Here is a 20,268-nt window from a genome sequence, read left to right as displayed (position 1 = left end):
CAACCACCTGCTGAAAGCAGATGTGCAATTACACATTGCAGAGAGAAACCTTTGGATGTGGAGATGCTGCTTGGCTTCATTCATTTGCCTCATCATTGACACAACCATGTGACAAGAAATTCCTGCATTTTCCATGGGAATCTGGTGTCATTTCAAACAACCATTTCTCAATTACAAAAAATTCATTGAGGTTTACAGCACGGAAACAGGCTCTTAAACCACACTTGTCCCTCTTTCTAAATTCTAGTCCCTTGCAGTAAAGGACAATATGCCATGTACCTCTCCAGCTGCTGCCATTAACTCTGAGTAACTGCAATTGCCTGATCCCTTTGCACTTCACTCAATTCCACTGTTGCCCACTCTAGATATTATATGTCTCTAGATTCCTCTGCCCAAACACGTGACCTCACACTTTCCCATCATCAACCCCATTGTCCACTCATTGATCCTGCCCACACACTGCTCCAACAGCACAAAATTTCTATCTGCACGATTGTACGTCACCTTTTTTTGCATTATATAACTGTGAATATTTATTATCTATAGATGTTATATATTTGTCTTTTTTAATTCAATTAAATTTTTTGGTTTTTTTTTTAACAAAGTAACTGTTCAGTTGCAGCAGGTAAGAATTATGGTGCATATGTACATTATACAATGTGGATGACAATATAAAGTTTCCATTATTGACACATAATACTACATTAAGAATATAATGTACATGAAATTCTTTAACATTTGTCTATGTATGGCAGACAGAGAGTCGCCACTTTGTCCAGCGCCCCTCACAGAAACCTGCAGCACCATGTGTTCCTGGGCAATCTCCCCTCCAAGTACTAACCAGGCCTGAGCCTGCTTAACTTCTGAGATCAGACAATCTCAGGCATATTCGGGCTGTGCTTGTTATCATTATCGTATCCCATTGCAAAATCTAATTCTTCTAAGCACAGGAAGCCTTCCCATTTACTATTATATCACTGGCAAATTTGGATACTTACACTCCACCTTTCCCCAACCCAAGCCAATGCCATCTCTCTTGTTGGGCGTCTCTGGACAAATTTTCCTGTTGGGATTTGCACCTTTAAGGGATATATTTTTGATTTAAACTACGTATTAATTCTTCAGCTGTTTGCCATTGCTTCCCCACCAGAAATTTTAATTCTGTTTCCCAATCTACTTACTCATGCTTCATACTGTTATATACTGTGTTAGGTACTCCCAATATAGCCTCCTCTACATCGGGGAGACTGGATGCGGACTTGGGGATCATTTCATTGAGCACTTGGCTCTGTCTGCTACACCAGCAAGGGCCTTCCAATGGCAAACCACTTTGCACTCTATTTTATGCAGCACTATATATGGGTTGCAGGTTTCTTACCCGGGCTGGAGGGGCCTGCCTCCCCTCCTAGGTCGGTCCATACTGCCCGGACCGGGGCCGAGGCCGCCGCAGCTCACCCTGTGCCTGGACTGGGGCCGCCGCCTCCCACTCTCTGCCCGGATCGGGGCCTCCGCCTGCCCCACTCGACCGAGGCCGGGGCCGCCGCCTCCCCCTTGCTCCTGCCCGGATCGAGGCCGCCGCCGTCTACCCTTCGCCCGGACCGGGGCCGGGGCCGCTGCTGCTCTCCCTGTGCCCGGACAGGGGCCGCCGCCTCCCACTCCCTGTCCGGACCGGGGCCTCCGCCTGCCTCTCTCGACCGAGGCTGGGGCCGCCGTCTCCCCCTTGCTCCTGCCCGTATCGGGGCCGCCGCCGTCTACCCTTCGCCCGGACCGGGGCCGGGGCCGCTGCTGCTCTCCCTGTGACCGGACTGGGGCCGCCGCCTCCCACTCCCTGTCCGGACCGGGGCCTCCGCCTGCCCCACTCGACCGAGGCCGGGGCCGCCGCCTCCCCCTTGCTCCTGCCCGGATCGAGGCCGCCGCCGTCTACCCTTCGCCCGGACCGGGGCCGGGGCCGCTGCTGCTCTCCCTGTGCCCGGACAGGGGCCGCCGCCTCCCACTCCCTGTCCGGACCGGGGCCTCCGCCTGCCTCTCTCGACCGAGGCTGGGGCCGCCGTCTCCCCCTTGCTCCTGCCCGTATCGGGGCCGCCGCCGTCTACCCTTCGCCAGGACCGGGGCCGGGGCCGCTGCTGCTCTCCCTGTGACCGGACTGGGGCCGCCGCCTCCCACTCCCTGTCCGGACCGGGGCCTCCGCCTGCCTCACTCGACCGAGGCCGGGGCCGCCGTCTCCCGGCGAGCTCTCCACTGGCCACCGTGACAGAGGTGCACCAAAGAAAAGGTACAAGGACTGCCTAAAGAAATCTCTTGGTGCCTTCCACATTGACCACCGCCAGTGGGCTGATAACGCCTCAAACCGTGCATCTTGGCGCCTCACAGTTTGGCGGGCAGCAACCTCCTTTGAAGAAGACCGCAGAGCCCACCTCACTGACAAAAGGCAAAGGAGGAAAAACCCAACACCCAACCCCAACCAACCAATTTTCCCCTGCAACCGCTGCAATCGTGTCTGCCTGTCCCGCATCGGACTTGTCAGCCACAAACGAGCCTGCAGCTGACGTGGACTTTTTACCCCCTCCATAAATCTTCGTCCGCGAAGCCAAGCCAAAGAAAGAAGATGTATGGGTTGACAGGCATGCAAAATGAACTTTCTTGCTATACCTTGTCACTTACATCAAGGGCAGAGTTATGGAGAGAGAGACATCAGTTAGGATGGAGCACAGGCATTAATGGAGCAAAGGCACCATTATGTTTCCAGAGTGAGGTTTGTTCAGGAGTCTGATAGATATAGGAAAGAAACTGTCCTTAGATCATACAGTTCTGCATCCTTCCTACAATGAGCTGACCAGAATTCCAAGTGCAGCTGAATCAAAGTTTTACATAACAGCAACATGACTTCCTAGTAGCCTTAATATGCCTGAGATTGTTTGATCTCGGAAACTAAGCAGGCTCAGGCCTTGCCAGTACTTGGAGGGCAGACCACCCAAGAACCAGGTGCTGTAGGTTTCTGTGAGGGGTGCTGGACAAAGTGGGAACTCTCTGTCTGCCTTACAATAGACAAAAGTTAAAGATTTTCATGTATGTTACAATATAAATGTAGTATTATATGACAATAATGAAAACTTTACCTTTTTTATTTTTATACTCAAATATTGGGGATATTGCTTCACATTGTGGGCCATGAAAACATTTTTTTTCTGTGTAATGTGAAGCAATGATATAGTTGCTTTAGTTTATGCAATTGTTAAGACAGCAGATGCTGGAATCTGAAGCTTAACACATCTGATGGAGGTATTCATTGGGTCGAGCACCATCAGTGGGAGCAGGGATAAACTATTTACAAGTCGTGATGAAGGGTTCCAACCTGAAATGCCAACCATTCTTTTTCTCCCATGGATGCTGCTAGCCCTGCTGAGTTCCTCCAGCAGATTAGTTCAGTTCCAGCTTCTGCAGCTTCCTTTATCCCCTCTTATAGATAATGGTGCACCCAATTTTTCACAAGACAATGATAAATAAGATTTTATTATATTCTAGGTTTGGTTAGCAACTGGGACGTCAAGGATAGATTTTCCAAATCCTTTTTATCTCAAATAGTACAAAAAAGAGCATTTATGTCTCCTTATGTCTGTCCTCAATTTGTCATCCCATCTAAAAATGAGTAAAATAGGTTAAAAAAAAAAGTGCCAGTTACCAATGTACATTAAGAGTGATAACTTGGTGGCTTTGGAAAATATGACAAGTTCAAAAATAAAATAAGAATGTATATTTTCCTTGCTGGGTGTCTGCTTTAAAGATCCTGTAGAAACCACTAGGGGGCAGTGGCAGTACATGTATCAGGTGGCAGATAGCCTAATCAAACAGGCATTCTACCTCACTATGGAGGCATTTCTCCCACAAACAAAATACACTTTCATTTCCTTTGTTTTTGAATATTTTTAAAAAAAATTTGTGAGTGGAGAAAGAAGATGATGCTCAGGAACTCAGGGATTAAAGAGCAATGTCCAGAAAAGAATCAGAGGGAAGAGGTGCTGAAGGTCTTAAAACATACGTATAAAGGGAGTTAAATCTCTGGAGTCTCATCAAGTATATCCATGGATGTTATGAGAAGCTGAGAAAGGAATTGAAGGAACTTTGGCAGAAATATTTCCATCATCTTGTTCAAAACATAACGGGGGGTTGTAGGTCAATTGGGTGTAATTGGGCGGCGTGGGGTCAAGGGCCGAAAAGGCCTTTTACTGTGCTGTATCTCGGCTGCACCATTTCATCAGATGCAAGGATCGACAATGAGATAGACAACAGACTCGCCAAGGCAAATAGTGCCTTTGGAAGACTACACAAAAGAGTCTGGAAAAACAACCAACTGAAAAACCTCACAAAGATAAGCGTATACAGAGCCGTTGTCATACCCACACTCCTGTTCGGCTCCGAATCATGGGTCCTCTACCGGCATCACGTACGGCTCCTAGAACGCTTCCACCAGCGTTGTCTCCGCTCCATCCTCAACATCCATTGGAGCGCTTACATCCCTAACGTCGAAGTACTCGAGATGGCAGAGGTCGACAGCATCGAGTCCACGCTGCTGAAGATCCAGCTGCGCTGGATGGGTCACGTCTCCAGAATGGAGGACCATCGCCTTCCCAAGATCGTGTTATATGGCGAGCTCTCCACTGGCCACCGTGACAGAGGTGCACCAAAGAAAAGGTACAAGGACTGCCTAAAGAAATCTCTTGGTGCCTGCCACATTGACCACCGCCAGTGGGCTGATATCGCCTCAAACCGTGCATCTTGGCGCCTCACAGTTTGGCGGGCAGCAACCTCCTTTGAAGAAGACCGCAGAGCCCACCTCACTGACAAAAGGCAAAGGAGGAAAAACCCAACACCCAACCCCAACCAACCAATTTTCCCCTGCAGCCGCTGCAACCGTGTCTGCCTGTCCCACATCGGACTTGTCAGCCACAAACGAGCCTGCAGCTGACGTGGACTTTTACCCCCTCCATAAATCTTCGTCCGCGAAGCCAAGCCAAAGAAAAGAAATGTCTAAATTTAAATTTAAAAAAATAATTGAGCACAGGTGAGGTACTGGAAGATTGGAGGGTGAGTAATGTTATGCTTATAAAGGTGGCAAGGATAAGCCAGAGAACTACGGGCCATTCAACTTAATATCAGTCGTGGGGATGTTATTGGGGGAATTGTAGGGTCAAGGTTGACATGCATTTGTGTGAAGGAATCTATACCTCATGAATAAGCTTCAGCTTTTTGAGGAGGTGACCAAGGTGGCTGATAAGCACACGGTGGTAGATGTTGTCCAACTGGACTTTAGCAAGGGCTTTGACAAAGTCCAACATAGTAGGCTGGTCGTATCTACACTAGTCTCATTCACCTGCATTTAATCTGCAGCCTTCCATACCTCAGCTATTCAAGTACTTGTCAGATAGGTCTTAAATGTTTTGCGAGTCCACAAGAAATAGGAGCAGAAGTCGGCCATTCTAAACATTGACTCTACTCTGCCATTCAATAAGATCATGATCTGGCCGTGTATTTAGCTCCACCTAATAGTCTTTTCTCCATAATCCTTAATTTCCCTATTTGCAAATTACATCCATTTGTGTCTTGAATATATTCAGTGATATATTCACTGGGCAGAGAATTCCATAGATTCATCACCCTCTGGGAGAAGCAGTTCTTTCACATCTCCATTGTAAATCTACTACCTCAAATCTTGAGGTAATGTTCCCTAGTTCTAGTCTCAACAACTTTCTAGTATTGTCTATCCCTTTTATAACTTTATACAGTACAGGTGCACGATCCTTTATCCAGACATCTAAAATCCAGAAAGCTCAAAATTCCGGCAAGTGGGGAGTGAGGCGGCAGCATGCGGTGGGGGGGGGAGACCAGTAGCGTGGGTTGGGTGGGCGAGTGGGGGGGGGGGGGGGAGTCCAGCAGTGCAAGTCGGGCAGACGAGGGACCGGCAGCGTGAGTCGGGTGAGCAAGGGGGGATGGGGGAGACAGCAGGACGACTGGAAGGGGGTGGGGGTGGATACAGCAGCATAATTCAGGTGGGCTTAAATCTGGCTTTCCGAAATCCGCAAAAATCCGAAATTCAGAACACACTGTCCCCCAAGGGTTCCGGATAAAGGATCATGTACCTGTAAAGCCCCTGGTATCCGGAATGCAAGCAACTGGCAAAAAAAAAATTAAAAATTTAAATAATTAAGAATAATATAAGAGTTAAAATACATATGTTTAAAATTGTAGAAGTGAATATTCTCTGAAATAACTCATAAACCCTTGGTGAAGATGGGAGCAAATATTCAGCAGTGTCTTGGTTGTGTTTTCCACATAGCAGCAGTTTGAATAAAGTTGTGTTTAAATAAAATGCTGTCACCCAAGATGAAGACCTGGTTGGTGCTGTTCACCACTGGGGTGATGCTCTTAAAGTGTCCCCTCATCCCTGCTCAGTAGCATTGTCCCGATCAGCAGCTTTATCTGTAAATTTGGAGGAGGGGGTGGGTGTTAATTATCTATAATGTTATTGTTCATCTTTTGGGCAGTTCTATGGAGGGGGAGGAAGCTACATAAACAATGATGGTTAATTTTTTTTTTCAAAAAATGTAATTAAAATAAAGTAACATGTTTTAAGTTTCTATATTGTGGCACTCACATCAATAGTGATGAGGTGTTTTGAGAGGCTGGTAATGAAGCAGATCAGCTCCTGTCTGAGTGGTGACATAGATTCCTTCCAATTCTTTTCTTTGGCTTGGCTTCGCAGACGAAGATTTATGGAGGGGTATGTCCTCATCTGCTGCAGGCTCGTTGGTGACTGACAAGTCCGATGCAGGACAGGCAGGCACGGTTGCAGCGGTTGCAAGGAAAAATTGGTGGGTTGGGGTTGGGTGTTGGGCTTTTCCTCCTTTGTCTTTTGTCAGTGAGGTGGGCTCTGCGGTCTTCTTCAAAGGAGGTTGCTGCCCGCCGAACTGTGAGGCGCCAAGATGCACGGTTGGAGGCGATATCAGCCCACTGGCGGTGGTCAATGTGGCAGGCACCAAGAGATTTCTTTAAGCAGTCCTTGTACCTCTTCTATGGTGCACCTCTGTCTCGGTGGCCAGTGGAGAGCTCGCCATAGAACACGATCTTGGGAAGGCGATGGTCCTCCATTCTGGAGACGTGACCCACCCAGCGCAGTTGGGTCTTCAGCAGCATGGATTCGATGCTTGCGGACTCTGCCAGCTCGAGTACTTCGATGTTGGTGATGAAGTCATTCCAATGAATGTTGAGGATGGAGCGGAGACAGCGCTGTTGGAAGCGTTCTAGGAGCCGTAGGTGATGCTGGTAGAGGACCCATAATTTGGAGCTGAACAGGAGCGTGGATATGACAACGGCTCTGTACACGCTGATCTTTGTGTGTTTCTTCAGGTGGTTGTTTTTCCAGATTCTTTTGTGTAGTCTTCCAAAGGCGTTATTTGCCTTGACAAGTCTGTTGTCTATCTCTTTGTCGATCCTTGCATCAGATGAAATGGTGCAGCCGAGATAGGTAAACTGCTTGACCGTTTTGAGTTCTGTGTGCCCGATGGAGATGTGGGGGGGCTGGTGGTCATGGTGGGAAGCTGGCTGATGGAGGAACTCAGTTTTCTTCAGGCTGACTTCCAGGCCAAACATTTTGGCAGTTTCCGCAAAACAGGACGTCATGCACTCTGAATGGGCAACTAAAGCGGCATCGTCTGCAAAGAGTAGTTCACGGAGAAGTTGCTCTTGTGTCTTGGTGTGAGCTTGCAGGCGCCTCAGATTGAAGAGACTGCCTTCCGTGCGGTACCGGTTGTAAACAGCGTCTTCATTGTTGAGGTCTTTCATGGCTTGTTTCAGCATCATGCTGAAGAAGATTGAAAAGAGGGTTGGTGCGAGGATGCAGCCTTGCTTCACGCCGTTGTCAATGGAGAAAGGTTCGGAGAGCTCATTGCTGTATCTGACCCGACCTTGTTGGTTTTCGTGCAGTTGGATAACCATGTTGAGGCTACTGTAGAAACAGGTCTACAGGTGATGCCATCTCACCGGCTCTACACAAAGCCCTGAAACTCCTGGACAGCAAAGATGCATACATCAGGATGCTCTTTATCGACTACAGATTGATATTCAGATTTCAGATTTATTGTCAGAGTACATACATGACATCACCTACAACCCTGAGATTCTTTTTCCTGCAGGTGAGGTAGGATTACCACTTCTTGGTAGTGCAAAAAAAAACTACACAATATACCCATGTAAACAAATAAAGAAATGTAAACGACTGAATACTTAATACAGAGAGGAAAAAAGAGCATTAAAAAGTGTAAAAGAGTCCTTAAAGGAGTCTCTGATTTGAGTTTATTATTGAGGAGTCTGATGATGGAGGGGTAGCAACTGCTCCTGATGGTAGCAGCGAGAACAGAGCGTGTCCTGGGTGGTGTGGATCCTTGATGATTGTTGCTACTCTCCTCAGCAGCGTTCCCTGGGGTTTTGCCTGTGATGTCCTGGGCTACGTCCACTAACTTTTGCAGGGCTTCACACTTGGGGGTATTGGCATCCCTGTACAAGACCACGATGCAGCCAGTCAGCACACTTTCCACCACAGATCTGTCGAAATTTGCCAGGGTTTCCAATGTCATACCAAACCTCTGTAAACCCCTGAGAAAGTAGACAAGCTGACATGCTTTCTTTACGATGCCATCGATGTGTTGGCTCCAGGAAAGTTCCTCTGAGATAGAGTGACTCCCAAGAACTTAATTTTGCTCAACCTCTCCACCTCTGATGCCCCAATGATCACTGGATTGTAGACCTCTGGTTTTCCATTTCTGAAGTCAACAATCAGCTCCTTAGTTTTGCTGACATTGAGTGTGAGATTGTTGTTGATGCACCATTCAGCCAAGTTTTCAATCTCTCTCCTGTATGTTAACCCATCACCCCTTTTTATACAACCCACTACCATTGTATTGTCAGTGGATTTGTAGATGGTGTTGTCAACCGAGCCATACAGAACACAGCCCCATGGTGCTCTGGTACTGATGGAGATTGTAGAGGAGATGTTCTTATCAATCCTCACTGATTGTGGTCTGTAGGTGAGGAAATCCATGATCCAATTACACAGTAGGGTGTTGAGTCCAAGGCCTTAGAGTTTGCTGATCAGTTTGAGGAGATGATGGTGTTAAATTTCGAATTGTAATAGATAATGAGCATTCTGATAAATGCATCTTTGCTGTCCAGGTTTTCTAGGACTTTGTGAAGGGCCATTGAGATGACCATCACCCATCATCCCTCAAAATTGATCAAGAAACTGCAAGTCATGGGACTCAACAACCCACTGTGTAATTGGATGCTGGATTCCCTCTCCTCCAGACCACAATCAGTGAGGATTGGTAAGAAGATCTCCTGCACAATCTCCATCAGTACCGGAGCATCACAGGCTGCGTTCTTAGACCCCCGCTCGACTCGCTTTACACCTATGACTGTGTGACTTGGTACAACAACAACACCATCTACAAGCTCGCTGAGGATAGCACGGTAGTGACTTGTATAAAAAGGGGTGATGAGTCACCATCCGATTTCAGATTTATTGTCTGAGTACATACATAAGATCACCTACAACCCTGAGATTCCTCTTTTGTGCTGGTGTGGCAGAATTACAATAGGTAGTGTAAAAAATAAACTACACAATGTAAAATGTAAACAAACAAAGAACTGCAAATAGACTGACTGTGCAATTCAGAGAGAACAAAAAGAATATTAATTAAGTGCAAAAGAGTCCTTAAATGAGTCTCTGATTGAGTTTGTCATTGAGGAGTCTGATGGTGGAGGGGTAGCAGCTGTTCTTGATCATGGTGGTGTGAGTCTTGAGGCACCTATACCTCTTTCCTGATGGCAGCAGTGATAACAGAGCATATGCTGGGTGGTGTGGGTCTTTGATGATTGCTGCTCTCCAACAGCAGTGTTCCCTGTAGATGTGGCTCAATAGTAGGGAGGTTTTTGCCTGTGATGTCCTGGGCGACAACCACTACCATTTGCAGGGCTTTATGCTCAGGAGTATTGATGTTTCCATACAAGACCATGATGCAGCCAGTCAGCACACTTTCTACCACACATCTGTAGGAGTTTTCCAGGGTTTGTCATACCAAACCATACAGAGTCATACAGAACGCAGTCTTGGGGTGCTCCGGTACAGATGGAGATTGTAGAGGAGATGTTCTTACCAATCCTCATTGTGGTCTGGAGGTGAGAAAATCCATGATCTAATTACACAGTGGGGTGTTAACTCCCATGTCTTGGAGTTGTCTGATCAGATTTGAGGGGATGATGGTGTTAAATGCCAAACTGTAGTTGATAAAGAGCATCCTGATGTATGCATCTTTGCTGTCCAGGTGTTCCATGGCTCTGTGTAGAGCCAGTGAGATGGCATCCACTGTAAACCTGTTACTACGATAGCCAAACTGGAATGTATCCATGTCACCGCTCAGACATGGTTCATCACCAGTCTTTTAAAACACTTCATCACTGTTGATGTAAGTGCATACAGGAGGGAGATCGAAAATTTGGCCTAATGGTGCACCAAAAAAAATCTCACACTCAATGTCACCAAAACCAAGGAGCAAGCTGTTAACTTCTGCCAGGGAAAACCAGAAGTATATGATCCAATGATCATTGGGGGATCAGAGGTGGAGAGGGTGAGCATAATTAATTTCTTGTAAGTCACTATCTCGTAAGATCTTTCCTGATTCAACACACTAATGGCATTGTGAAGAAAGCACATCAGCACCTCTACTTCCTCAGAGGCTTGTTATGACATTGGTAACCCTGGCAAATTTCTACAGATCTGTGGTGGAAAGTGTGCTGACCGGCTGCATCGTGGTCTGGTATGGGGATGCCAATTCACCCGAGCGTAAAAGCTTTAAACGTAGCCTAGGACATCACAGGCAAAACCCTTCCCACCACTAAGAACATCTATGGGGAATGCTGCCGTTGGAGAGCAGCAGCAATCATCAAGAATCCACATCACCCAGCACATGTTCTGTTCCCATTGCTACCATCAGGGAAGAGGTATAGTTGACATAAGACTCGCACCACCAGTTTCAAGAACAGCTGATTACCCCTCCACCATCACACTCCTCAACAACAAATTCAATCAGAGACCCATTTAAGGACTCTTACTTTTGCACTTTATTGATTTTTTTCTCTCTCTCTGTATTACACAGCCAGTTTGTTTGCATTTTTTAATTTGTTTACGTGTATGTTGAGTACCATTTTTTGTAATAGAAGTGGTAATTCTCCCTCACCTGCAGCATAAGGAATCTCAAAGAGTTTTATGCGATGTCATGTATGGTCTCTGACAATAAATCTGAAATTCATGCCATGAATATTCAATGTAAGTACAGTATAGTATTTTTAGTCTTTTGAACTGTTCATTCTTAATGGAGGTGTATTAGTTAGGCACTCAAGCAACCAGAACATACACATACCCAGCATCTACTAATTGCCATAGGAGCTGGATACCAGGGGTTTAACCGTAAATTTCCATAAAATCAAAGGTTCTTTTTATTGTCATGAAATAATACATTAAAAATGTATATGCATGATATACTTCAACTTCTGTCTTCCATAAGGCAAAGAGTCACCATGAATATTGCCTGGTCCCCAAATGGGGGAAGAAAAGCAAAAAAGAGAGTCAGTCCCTTAAGAAACACTGTGTCCGTAGATTCACCTCCAGCACTCTAGCAGCCACACAGACTACATTTCAAACCATCAGCAACCCAAACCCTCATCTAAACCGATAGAAAGACTTCAGGGCCCAAGGCCCTTCGAGACCCCTTCTTGCCCTCAGCATGTTCTTGAATCCTGTTTCTGATTCCTGGTTCCCATGACCCAGTCTCCAGCTGCCTACAGCCTGTGGGGATCCTTCAGCCACTCAGTCCCTCACTAGTTTGTTGGCGTGGTCACCATCCTATAGGGTCTTCTACACTTTGCCTTCTCAACTGAGTGTTCTCCCTGTTTCTGTTGCCTTGCACCAACCTGCTGCTCCCCCAGAGACCACAACCCCTCTGGTATGCTGCCCAGCACTGGCACTACTATCCTGGGCACAGAACTCCGTTGTTGCAGTATTTTAAAATAAACACCATTGGCACCTTTAAAAGGCTGTTTAAAGCCAGTATGGAGCTGTTGACATCAGAACCAGGCAAAAGAAACCTGTGGAGCAGCACTGTACCTCCGCTCCCTGCACACCTGGATCCACACCAGCAGCAGCACTTCAGTTACAGTAGCTCTAGTGGTCAATCATTTTTTCCTTCTCATTTATGATCCACTCTTATTCTTCTGAATTCCAGCAAGTTCAGTCCCAAGTGACTCAATCTCTCCTCATACCCTCTTTGGCTTGGCTTCGCGGACGAAGATTTATGGAGGGGGTAAAAAGTCCACGTCAGCTGCAGGCTCGTTTGTGGCTGACCAGTCCGATGCGGGACAGGCAGACACGATTGCAGCGGTTGCAAGGGAAAATTGGTTGGTTGGGGTTGGGTGTTGGGTTTTTCCTCCTTTGCCTTTTGTCAGTGAGGTGGGCTCTGCGGTCTTCTTCAAAGGAGGCTGCTGCCCGCCAAACTGTGAGGCGCCAAGATGCACGGTTTGAGGCGTTATCAGCCCACTGGCGGTGGTCAATGTGGCAGGCACCAAGAGATTTCTTTAGGCAGTCCTTGTACCTTTTCTTTGGTGCACCTCTGTCACGGTGGCCAGTGGAGAGCTCGCCATATAATACGATCTTGGGAAGGCGATGGTCCTCCATTCTGGAGACGTGACCCATCCAGCGCAGCTGGATCTTCAGCAGCGTGGACTCGATGCTGTCGACCTCTGCCATCTCGAGTACCTCGACGTTAGGGGTGTGAGCGCTCCAATGGATGTTGAGGATGGAGCGGAGACAACGCTGGTGGAAGCGTTCTAGGAGCCGTAGGTGGTGCCGGTAGAGGACCCATGATTCGGAGCCGAACAGGAGTGTGGGTATGACAACGGCTCTGTATACGCTTACACAACATCTAATACCCTGAATACACCTGGGATTGTCTGATCTCAGAAGCTAAGCAAGCACAGGACTGGTCAGTACTTGGAGGGGAGACTGCCTAGAAACATTAGGATCTGTAGGTTTCTGTGATAGATGCTGGACAAAGTGGCAATTCTCTGTCTGCCTTACGGTAGACAAAAGTCAAAAAATTTCATGTATGTTAATTCTAAATGTAGTATTACATGACAGTAATGGAACATTTACCTTTACCCCCTCAGCTCCAGAATCGATCAAATCTGCAGATGCTGGGGTCAAGTGTAATGCACAAATGGGCTGGAGAAATTCAGCAAGTTCTGCACCATCCATTTGAAGTAAAGAGTAACTAATGTTTCAGGCTTCTGCTCTTTATGACATACTCCCTAATCCCCACCTCCTTCACCACCTGAGGCAGCTCATTCCAGATTCCTGGAAGAATATCCTGACTTATCTCCTCTAAATCTCCTGCCTCCCAAGTGGTGCTCTCATGTGTCAAATACCCTGAACAAGGGGAAAGGATGGGATGGCGACGATTCCCTCTGACATCAACATGATCTCTATTGATGTAATGATGTTGCTAGTGTCATCTGTGTTAACACAGCCACATTCTATAGACCTCTCAGTTTTGTATCAGTGACAACAAACAAGTAGAAAGAAAAACCAATACCTCCAAGGCCCCAGAGAGAACCTTGAAATGGCAGTCCCACTAGCACATTCTGCTGATCAGAGTAATTTGTGCTTGGCTCCTGTGTGATAACCAAATCAATTTATATTGCGAAGTTGCAACTGTTCTCTCTCGAAACATACATTAAAATTCTGTGCCATCGGGGAGAGTGTGTGGATCACAGGTGGTAAATCTGGCTCAGGCCATCACACACGTCCCCCTCCCCTCCATCGACTCTGTCTATAGGACGTGCTGCCTTGGAAAAGCAGCCAACATATTAAAAGACTCACCTTTATCCTTGTCACACTTTTTTCACCTCCCCCACCTCCTGTCAAGAAGGAGATTTATGAGTGTGAGATCACACACCACCATCATGTTCAAGGACAATTCCTTTCCTGCTGTTATCAGACTCCTCAATGAACCTCATGAAAGCAGAATGATGTTGCCTTAGCTCCCTACCAAATGATCTCACTCTGTACCTTTTCCCTTCCTCCTGTGTTTTTCTTGTACTATGTATGAGATGTCTACTGACCTGCTCACAAAACAACCTCAGTGCATCTTGGCACATGTGACAATAAACTTGAAGTTAAAGGCACTCATAAAGGAATTGGATGCTCCTTTCCCTGCAGGGAAAGGTTTATAGGACGCATATATTTGCTGAAAACGTGTGATCAATTCTTAAAAGCATTGAGAGTGGGTATGAACGCTGTTACCTCGAAGAGCAGCAGATCGATGATGTGGAAGACCATGCAGAGGGGGAACTTGGCAGTGAAGAGTGTGAGGAACCACTGTGAAGCGTACATGTGCGCTTCCAAATTTAAGTCCAGGAAGTGATGGTAGAGCTCGGGCAGCTGCTCCTGCAAACAATGAGCAACAGTCAGTCATACACAAATCATTACAGCACAGTACAGGCCATTTAGCCCATAATATTGTGCTGACCCATACCAACCCACTCCACATCAGTCTAACCCTTCCCTCCCTCACAACACATAACCCTCCATTTTTCTTATATCCATGTGTCTATCAGAGTCTTTTGAATATTCCTATTATATCAACCTCCTCTGAAAATACATTTCAGATGCCCACCACCTTCTGTGTAAAAAAATGTGTCTGATATAGGTTTGATAACATTTCAACGAGTTTCTGTGAACTGTTTAAAATCGTATATGGAAATAGTTTTGTATTTGAAGATCCATTTTGCTAAGGCAAGTTTCATCTAAAAAATGTGTCAGCCCTAAACTTTCCTCCACTCAACTTAAACACATGTCCTCTGTCACCCTGAGAAAAAAGTACTGGTTGTACACCCTATCTCTGCATCTCATAACCTTAATACACTGCTATTAAGGCACCTCTCATCCTCTGTGGCTCCAAAGAGAAAAGCCCCAGGTCACTCATCTTTTTCTCATAAGACATATCCAGGTAGAATCCCGGTAAATCACCTCTGCACCCTTTCTAAAAGCTTCCACATCTATCCTCAAGTAACAGGCAGCACAGAACAGTTTACTTCTTCATAAACAGGTAAGGAGTGACCTACATTTATCCAGTGAATTAGGTAGCAAATGTTTGGCAATGGAGGGAGGGGAACAAGAAGGAGTCATAGTCTACTCTTGTCCATTAGTGGCCATCCGCATAGCATCACTCGCAACTGCCCATGCGCATCATCCTCCAATTGCTGGAATGCATAACAGAGATAGTGACTGAGGAAATGGAAAAGTCTTAATCCAACAAAAGTTGCTGAGACCGAAAATGTTTCTGGAAACAATGGGACAACTCAGCAAGTAGATATCTGCATCGGAGCAGGAACTTTTTATCAGAACACTTTGGAACCTGAGGTGTTAACTCTATTTCTCTCCCTGTCGATGCTGCTTCACCTGCTGAGTACTTTCAGTATTCTCTGCTTTTATCCAAAATTTCCAGCATTTGCAGCAGTTTTCCCCTCCTGGTTTCATTCCACTGTGTTTGTGCTATTGTTTTATCAACAGTGGAGTACATCATAAAAGTGGAAGAAATGGACATGCCGTCTGATCAAGCACAAAGCTACAACTATACTCAAACAAGACTGGGTAAGATGCAGCTGAATCTCTTTGCTATATAATGTAGATATTAAGATTATATTATACAATTTACTTATGTTTTCAAGTATTACTCCAGAAAATTACTCAGGTTCAACCAAGAAGCTCTTTTTACACATTTGTTTAGGTTAGATTTTTTTCTCCAAAAAAAACCAAACTTCATTCTCAATTATTTACAAAAAAGAAAACCATCCAAAGACTTTTCACATCCTTAGTGTCATATCTATACATTCCCATCAATGTACATGGTTACCTTTGTTCTCTATTTGGCACCATTGCCACCACTATGGCATCTTGTCAACACTCCCCTCCTCCCCTCTCTGTTTTTTGAGTAACTTCCTCTCGGTCTTAGTTGCTCAATGCCTGGTTACAGGAGGACTCTAGACTGTGGTCCTTCCCCACAGCACCCTTGCATTGGCTGTTCCAAGTCTCAGTGTGTCCCTCAGCACGTATTACTTCAGCCTGGACTGTGCCAGGTGACAGCATTCCTTCACCGACATTTTGTATGCTGGAAGAGAGACTATTACTGACCTCCAACTCTGCATCTGGACAACTGACCTTTGAACCTGGAGGCCAAAAAGACAAACTCTTAAGGTGCAGGAGAAGTAATTGGGGTGTTGTGTGTCAGTGCACCCATGATCATTGGACTGACTGATGGGTCGGAACAGGTGAACTATGATGGAGTTGTGAGTGACAATTCCTAAAGTTGTGCTATATGTAAAATAACCAGCTCACTGTGACCAGCTCTGACTGTGGGGTAGATTAGTGTGCCAGAATTCTAGCTATTAGAGGTGGACAGTCCCCTGTGGCTACATGGATGTGATGTAACTATTGCCGTTGCAGCAGGATAGAATAAACAACATGAATCAAAGGATAAATGGTGTTCTGTGCATTTTTCACCACCTTATTTTCACTTATTTTAGGATCTCATCTGGTCCTAAAGTACAGGTGGATTTAGATTTCAGACATTGTCAGAGTACATACGTGACATCACATACAACCCTGCAATCTTTTTCCTGTGGGCCAGACAGAATTACTACTTATTGGTAGTACAAAAAAAACTACATAATGTACACAAATATACAAACGTTAACAACTGACTATGCAATACAGAGACGAGAAAAAAAAACCAAACAATAAAGTGCAAAAGTAAGAGTCCTTAAATAAGTCCCTGATTGAGTTTGTTGTTGAGGAGTCTGATGCTGGAGGGGTAGCAGCTGTTCTTGAAGCTGGTAGTGCGAGTCTTGTGGCACCTGGACCTCTTTCCTGATGTAGCAGCAAGAACAGAGCATGTGTTGCATGGTGTGGATCCTTGATTTCTGCTGCTCTCTGGCAGCATCATTCCCTGTAATGTTCTCGATGGTCAGAAGGGGTTTGTCTGTGATGTCCTGGGCTATATCCACTACCTTTTGAAGGGCTTTATGCTCAGGAATATTGCTGTCCCCAAACCAGACTGTGATGCAGCTGGTCTGCCCACTTTCCACCACAGGTCTATAGAAATTTGCCATGGTTTCCGATGTCATACCAAACCTCCGCAAACTCCTGAGCAAGTAGAGGGACCGATGTGCTCTCTTCTCAACACACCTTTAGTGTGCTGGATCCAGGAAAGATCCTCTGAGGTAGTGATTCCCAAGAACTTAAATTTGCTCACCCTCTCCACCTCTGATCCCCCAATGATCACGGATCATACACATCTGTTTTTCCCTTCTTGAAGTCAGCAATCTGCTCCTTGGTTTTGTTGACATTGAGTGCGAGTTTGTTGTTAGTGCAGCATTTGTCAAGTTTACAGTCTCTCGCCTGTATGCTGACTCATCACCTCTTTTTATACAACCCACTACCATGGTATCATCAGTGAATTTGTAGATGGTGTTGTCATATTGAGCCACACAGTCATAGTGTAAACCAAGTAGTGCGGCGGGGTGGGGGTGGTGTGCTCCTGTAATGGAGTGGGGTGTTGAGTCCCAGGTCTTTGAGTTTACTGACCAGTTTTGAGGGGATGATGGTGTTAATCTGTAAATGATAAAGGGCATCCAGATGTATGGATCTTTGGTATCCAGGTATTCCAGAGCTTTGTGTTGTGCCAGTGAGATGGCATCTGCCGTAACCTGTTGCTACGATAGGTGAATTGGAATGGATCCATATCCCCACTCAGACAGGAGCTGATATGCTTCAACACCAGCCTTTCAAAACATTTCATCACTGTTGAAATGAGTGCCACATTTTTTGGTTATAACAGTTTTTTCTCTGGCTAGTCCAATTATAGATAACCATCTTTTCCCACCATCTGTTTTAGATAAAGACTTTAAAGAATGTTACAGATTAGGCATTAAAAGTTATAGAGATTTATTTATTCGAGATAACTTTGCCTCTTTTGAACAATTGTCAGTTAAATTTAATCTCTCTAATAGACATTTTTTTAGATATTTGCAAGTTAATCATTTTGTTCAGCCTAAACTACATGATTTTCCTTGAACTGCAGATTTAAATATTCTTGATATATTTTTTAACTTACAGTTTGTTCACAGTGGATTGATATTACATTTTATAAAGATTTATTGGATTTAAGATTAGCCAAAATAGCTATGATTAAAAATGATTGGGAGCATGATCTCAATGTAACATTCTCAGATGAGGATTGGTATTCCACTTTTAGTTTGATCAATGAATCTTCATTTTGTGAAAGGCACTGTTTATTACAATTTAAGGTGGTACACAGAATTTATATATCTAAACTTAAATTATCTCATTTTTATGCAGATATTGACCCACTATGTGAAAAGTGCAAAATTTTTGAAGCCTCATTGATTCATATGTTTTGGAAATTTTGCAAATTAGAAAGATTTTGGGACAATATCTTTCAATCATTATCAATGATTTTTAAGATTAAAAGAGACCCATGGCTTTTAATTGCCTTGTTTAGTTTTTCTCATGAACCAGATATACTTTTGTCGACATCTCGGAAGAAAGTTTTAGTTTTTAGCACTTTGATAGCCAGACGAGCAGTTTTAATGAAATGGAAGGATGAACTCTCAGTGACTGAAGCACAGGGGCTACATTGTGACTTATCTAAGTTTACAGACAATTAGATACAGAATTAAAGATAGAAAGTTTCAGTTTGAAAAGATATGAGGCCCATTCATAGAATACTTTCATAGAATACTATCACAGTTTGCAGTTTTAGGTCATTTGGATGCTCCAGCGACATTCTGTCTGTCCTCTGAGGATCGCTACTTGATCCATTTTTGTAGATTTTTCATTCTATTAAGTAACCTTGATTAGAGGGAGGGATTAGATTAGTATTAGTTTTAGGTTTTTTTCTTTTTTTCTGTTTTATTTTTGTTAAGTTGATCATATATGTTTTAATTATGATTGTCCTAGATCATAACAATTACTTAGATATTATACCAAGGTATGATGAGTTTATATTCATAATTATTTTAACAAATAATGTTAAATTAACAATTATGAAATTTGTTGTAAAGTGCATTTATAATAATTATATATGTACATGCTATGATATTCTTTTGTAATAGTAGTAGATTATAATGTTAAACTCAATAAAAATATTTTAAAAAGAGAAGAAATGACTGCCACTGGTTGATAATCATTCAGGCAGGTTACCACACTCTTCTTGGGCCCCCAGTATGATAGATGCCCGTTTGAAACACGTGGGTTTCACACCCTGGTGGAGTGAGATGTTAAAGATATCTGTGAATATGTTGGTAAGTTGGTCAACACAGATTTTTAATTCTCGGCCAGGTATTCCGTCCAGACTGGATGTTTTCTTTGGATTCACCCTCCTGAAGGTAGCCCGTATGTCATCCTCAGATATAGACAGGAGAGGATCATCAGGGAACATGGCAGTGCGCGGTGGTGGTGCTTTCTTGTTCTTATTCTCGAATCTGGCGTAGAAGGTGTTAAGTTCATCAGGGAATGAAGTTTTTCCATCTCCTACAGCACCGATTTAACAATAGAATTAGCCGTGTGCCCAGTATAAATAAATGACTGAGGTGAAATGCTTTGAGGCTCAAATTTATATTATAGCTTGTATTTAAACGATTACCATAAATAATTGTGAAATGCCTTATTCTGCCATTCAACTTCCTTTCTTCCTGTATTTGTAGAATTCAATTACCAGTTGCATAGATCACCCACCAATCCTTGCTTTAATTGCTTTAACAGGTTTACATTGTTTAAAGTAAATTGAAATCCAAAAAAAAACTGGGTTTAGAAGTTATTATAGCTGTGCACTTGGTTTATCATGTATGGTGTAAGTCTTGTTCTGGAGATAACACTCTTGCCTTCAAGTGGGGTCAACACATTCCAGAAGCTTGAGACTAATCAACGTTCCTTAAAAGATAGATTACATATCACACTGTACAGCAGTGAGGGAAAATTTCAAAATACAACATCTGAGCTTGAGGATTATTGAACAAAACACACTCTGCTGAAGGAACTCAGTGGGTTGTGCAGCATCAGTGGGGGAAAAAGAATAGTCGACATTT

General features: G+C 44.5%; 1 protein-coding gene and 1 long non-coding RNA gene across 14 annotated transcripts in view; one reads left to right on the top strand and one right to left on the bottom strand.

Annotated features, from left to right (window-relative positions):
• Positions 1-20,268, bottom strand: part of rabgap1l (RAB GTPase activating protein 1-like) — a 458,975-nt gene that overhangs the window by 175,503 nt on the left and 263,204 nt on the right. For all 12 annotated transcript variants that reach the window (XM_069937564.1, XM_069937563.1, XM_069937559.1 and 9 more), the window contains one exon: positions 14,405-14,548. In XM_069937564.1, coding sequence (XP_069793665.1) covers positions 14,405-14,548 — 144 coding nt within the window. The remainder of the gene's footprint in view (positions 1-14,404; positions 14,549-20,268) is intronic.
• Positions 454-19,762, top strand: LOC138763436 (uncharacterized). Of its 2 annotated transcripts, XR_011357561.1 has the most exons (4): positions 457-495; positions 606-625; positions 15,674-15,754; positions 19,523-19,762. It is a non-coding gene; the product is annotated as an uncharacterized lncRNA (long non-coding RNA). The 2 variants fall into 2 exon arrangements; XR_011357560.1 differs by lacking the exon at positions 606-625 and having other exon boundaries at positions 454-495.

This window comes from Narcine bancroftii, chromosome 5 (assembly GCF_036971445.1).
Source record: "Narcine bancroftii isolate sNarBan1 chromosome 5, sNarBan1.hap1, whole genome shotgun sequence".
NCBI classification, from domain to species: Eukaryota; Metazoa; Chordata; class Chondrichthyes; order Torpediniformes; family Narcinidae; genus Narcine; species Narcine bancroftii.
Note: the sequence above shows the minus strand (reverse complement) of the source record. Positions and strands in the feature narration are given on the sequence as shown.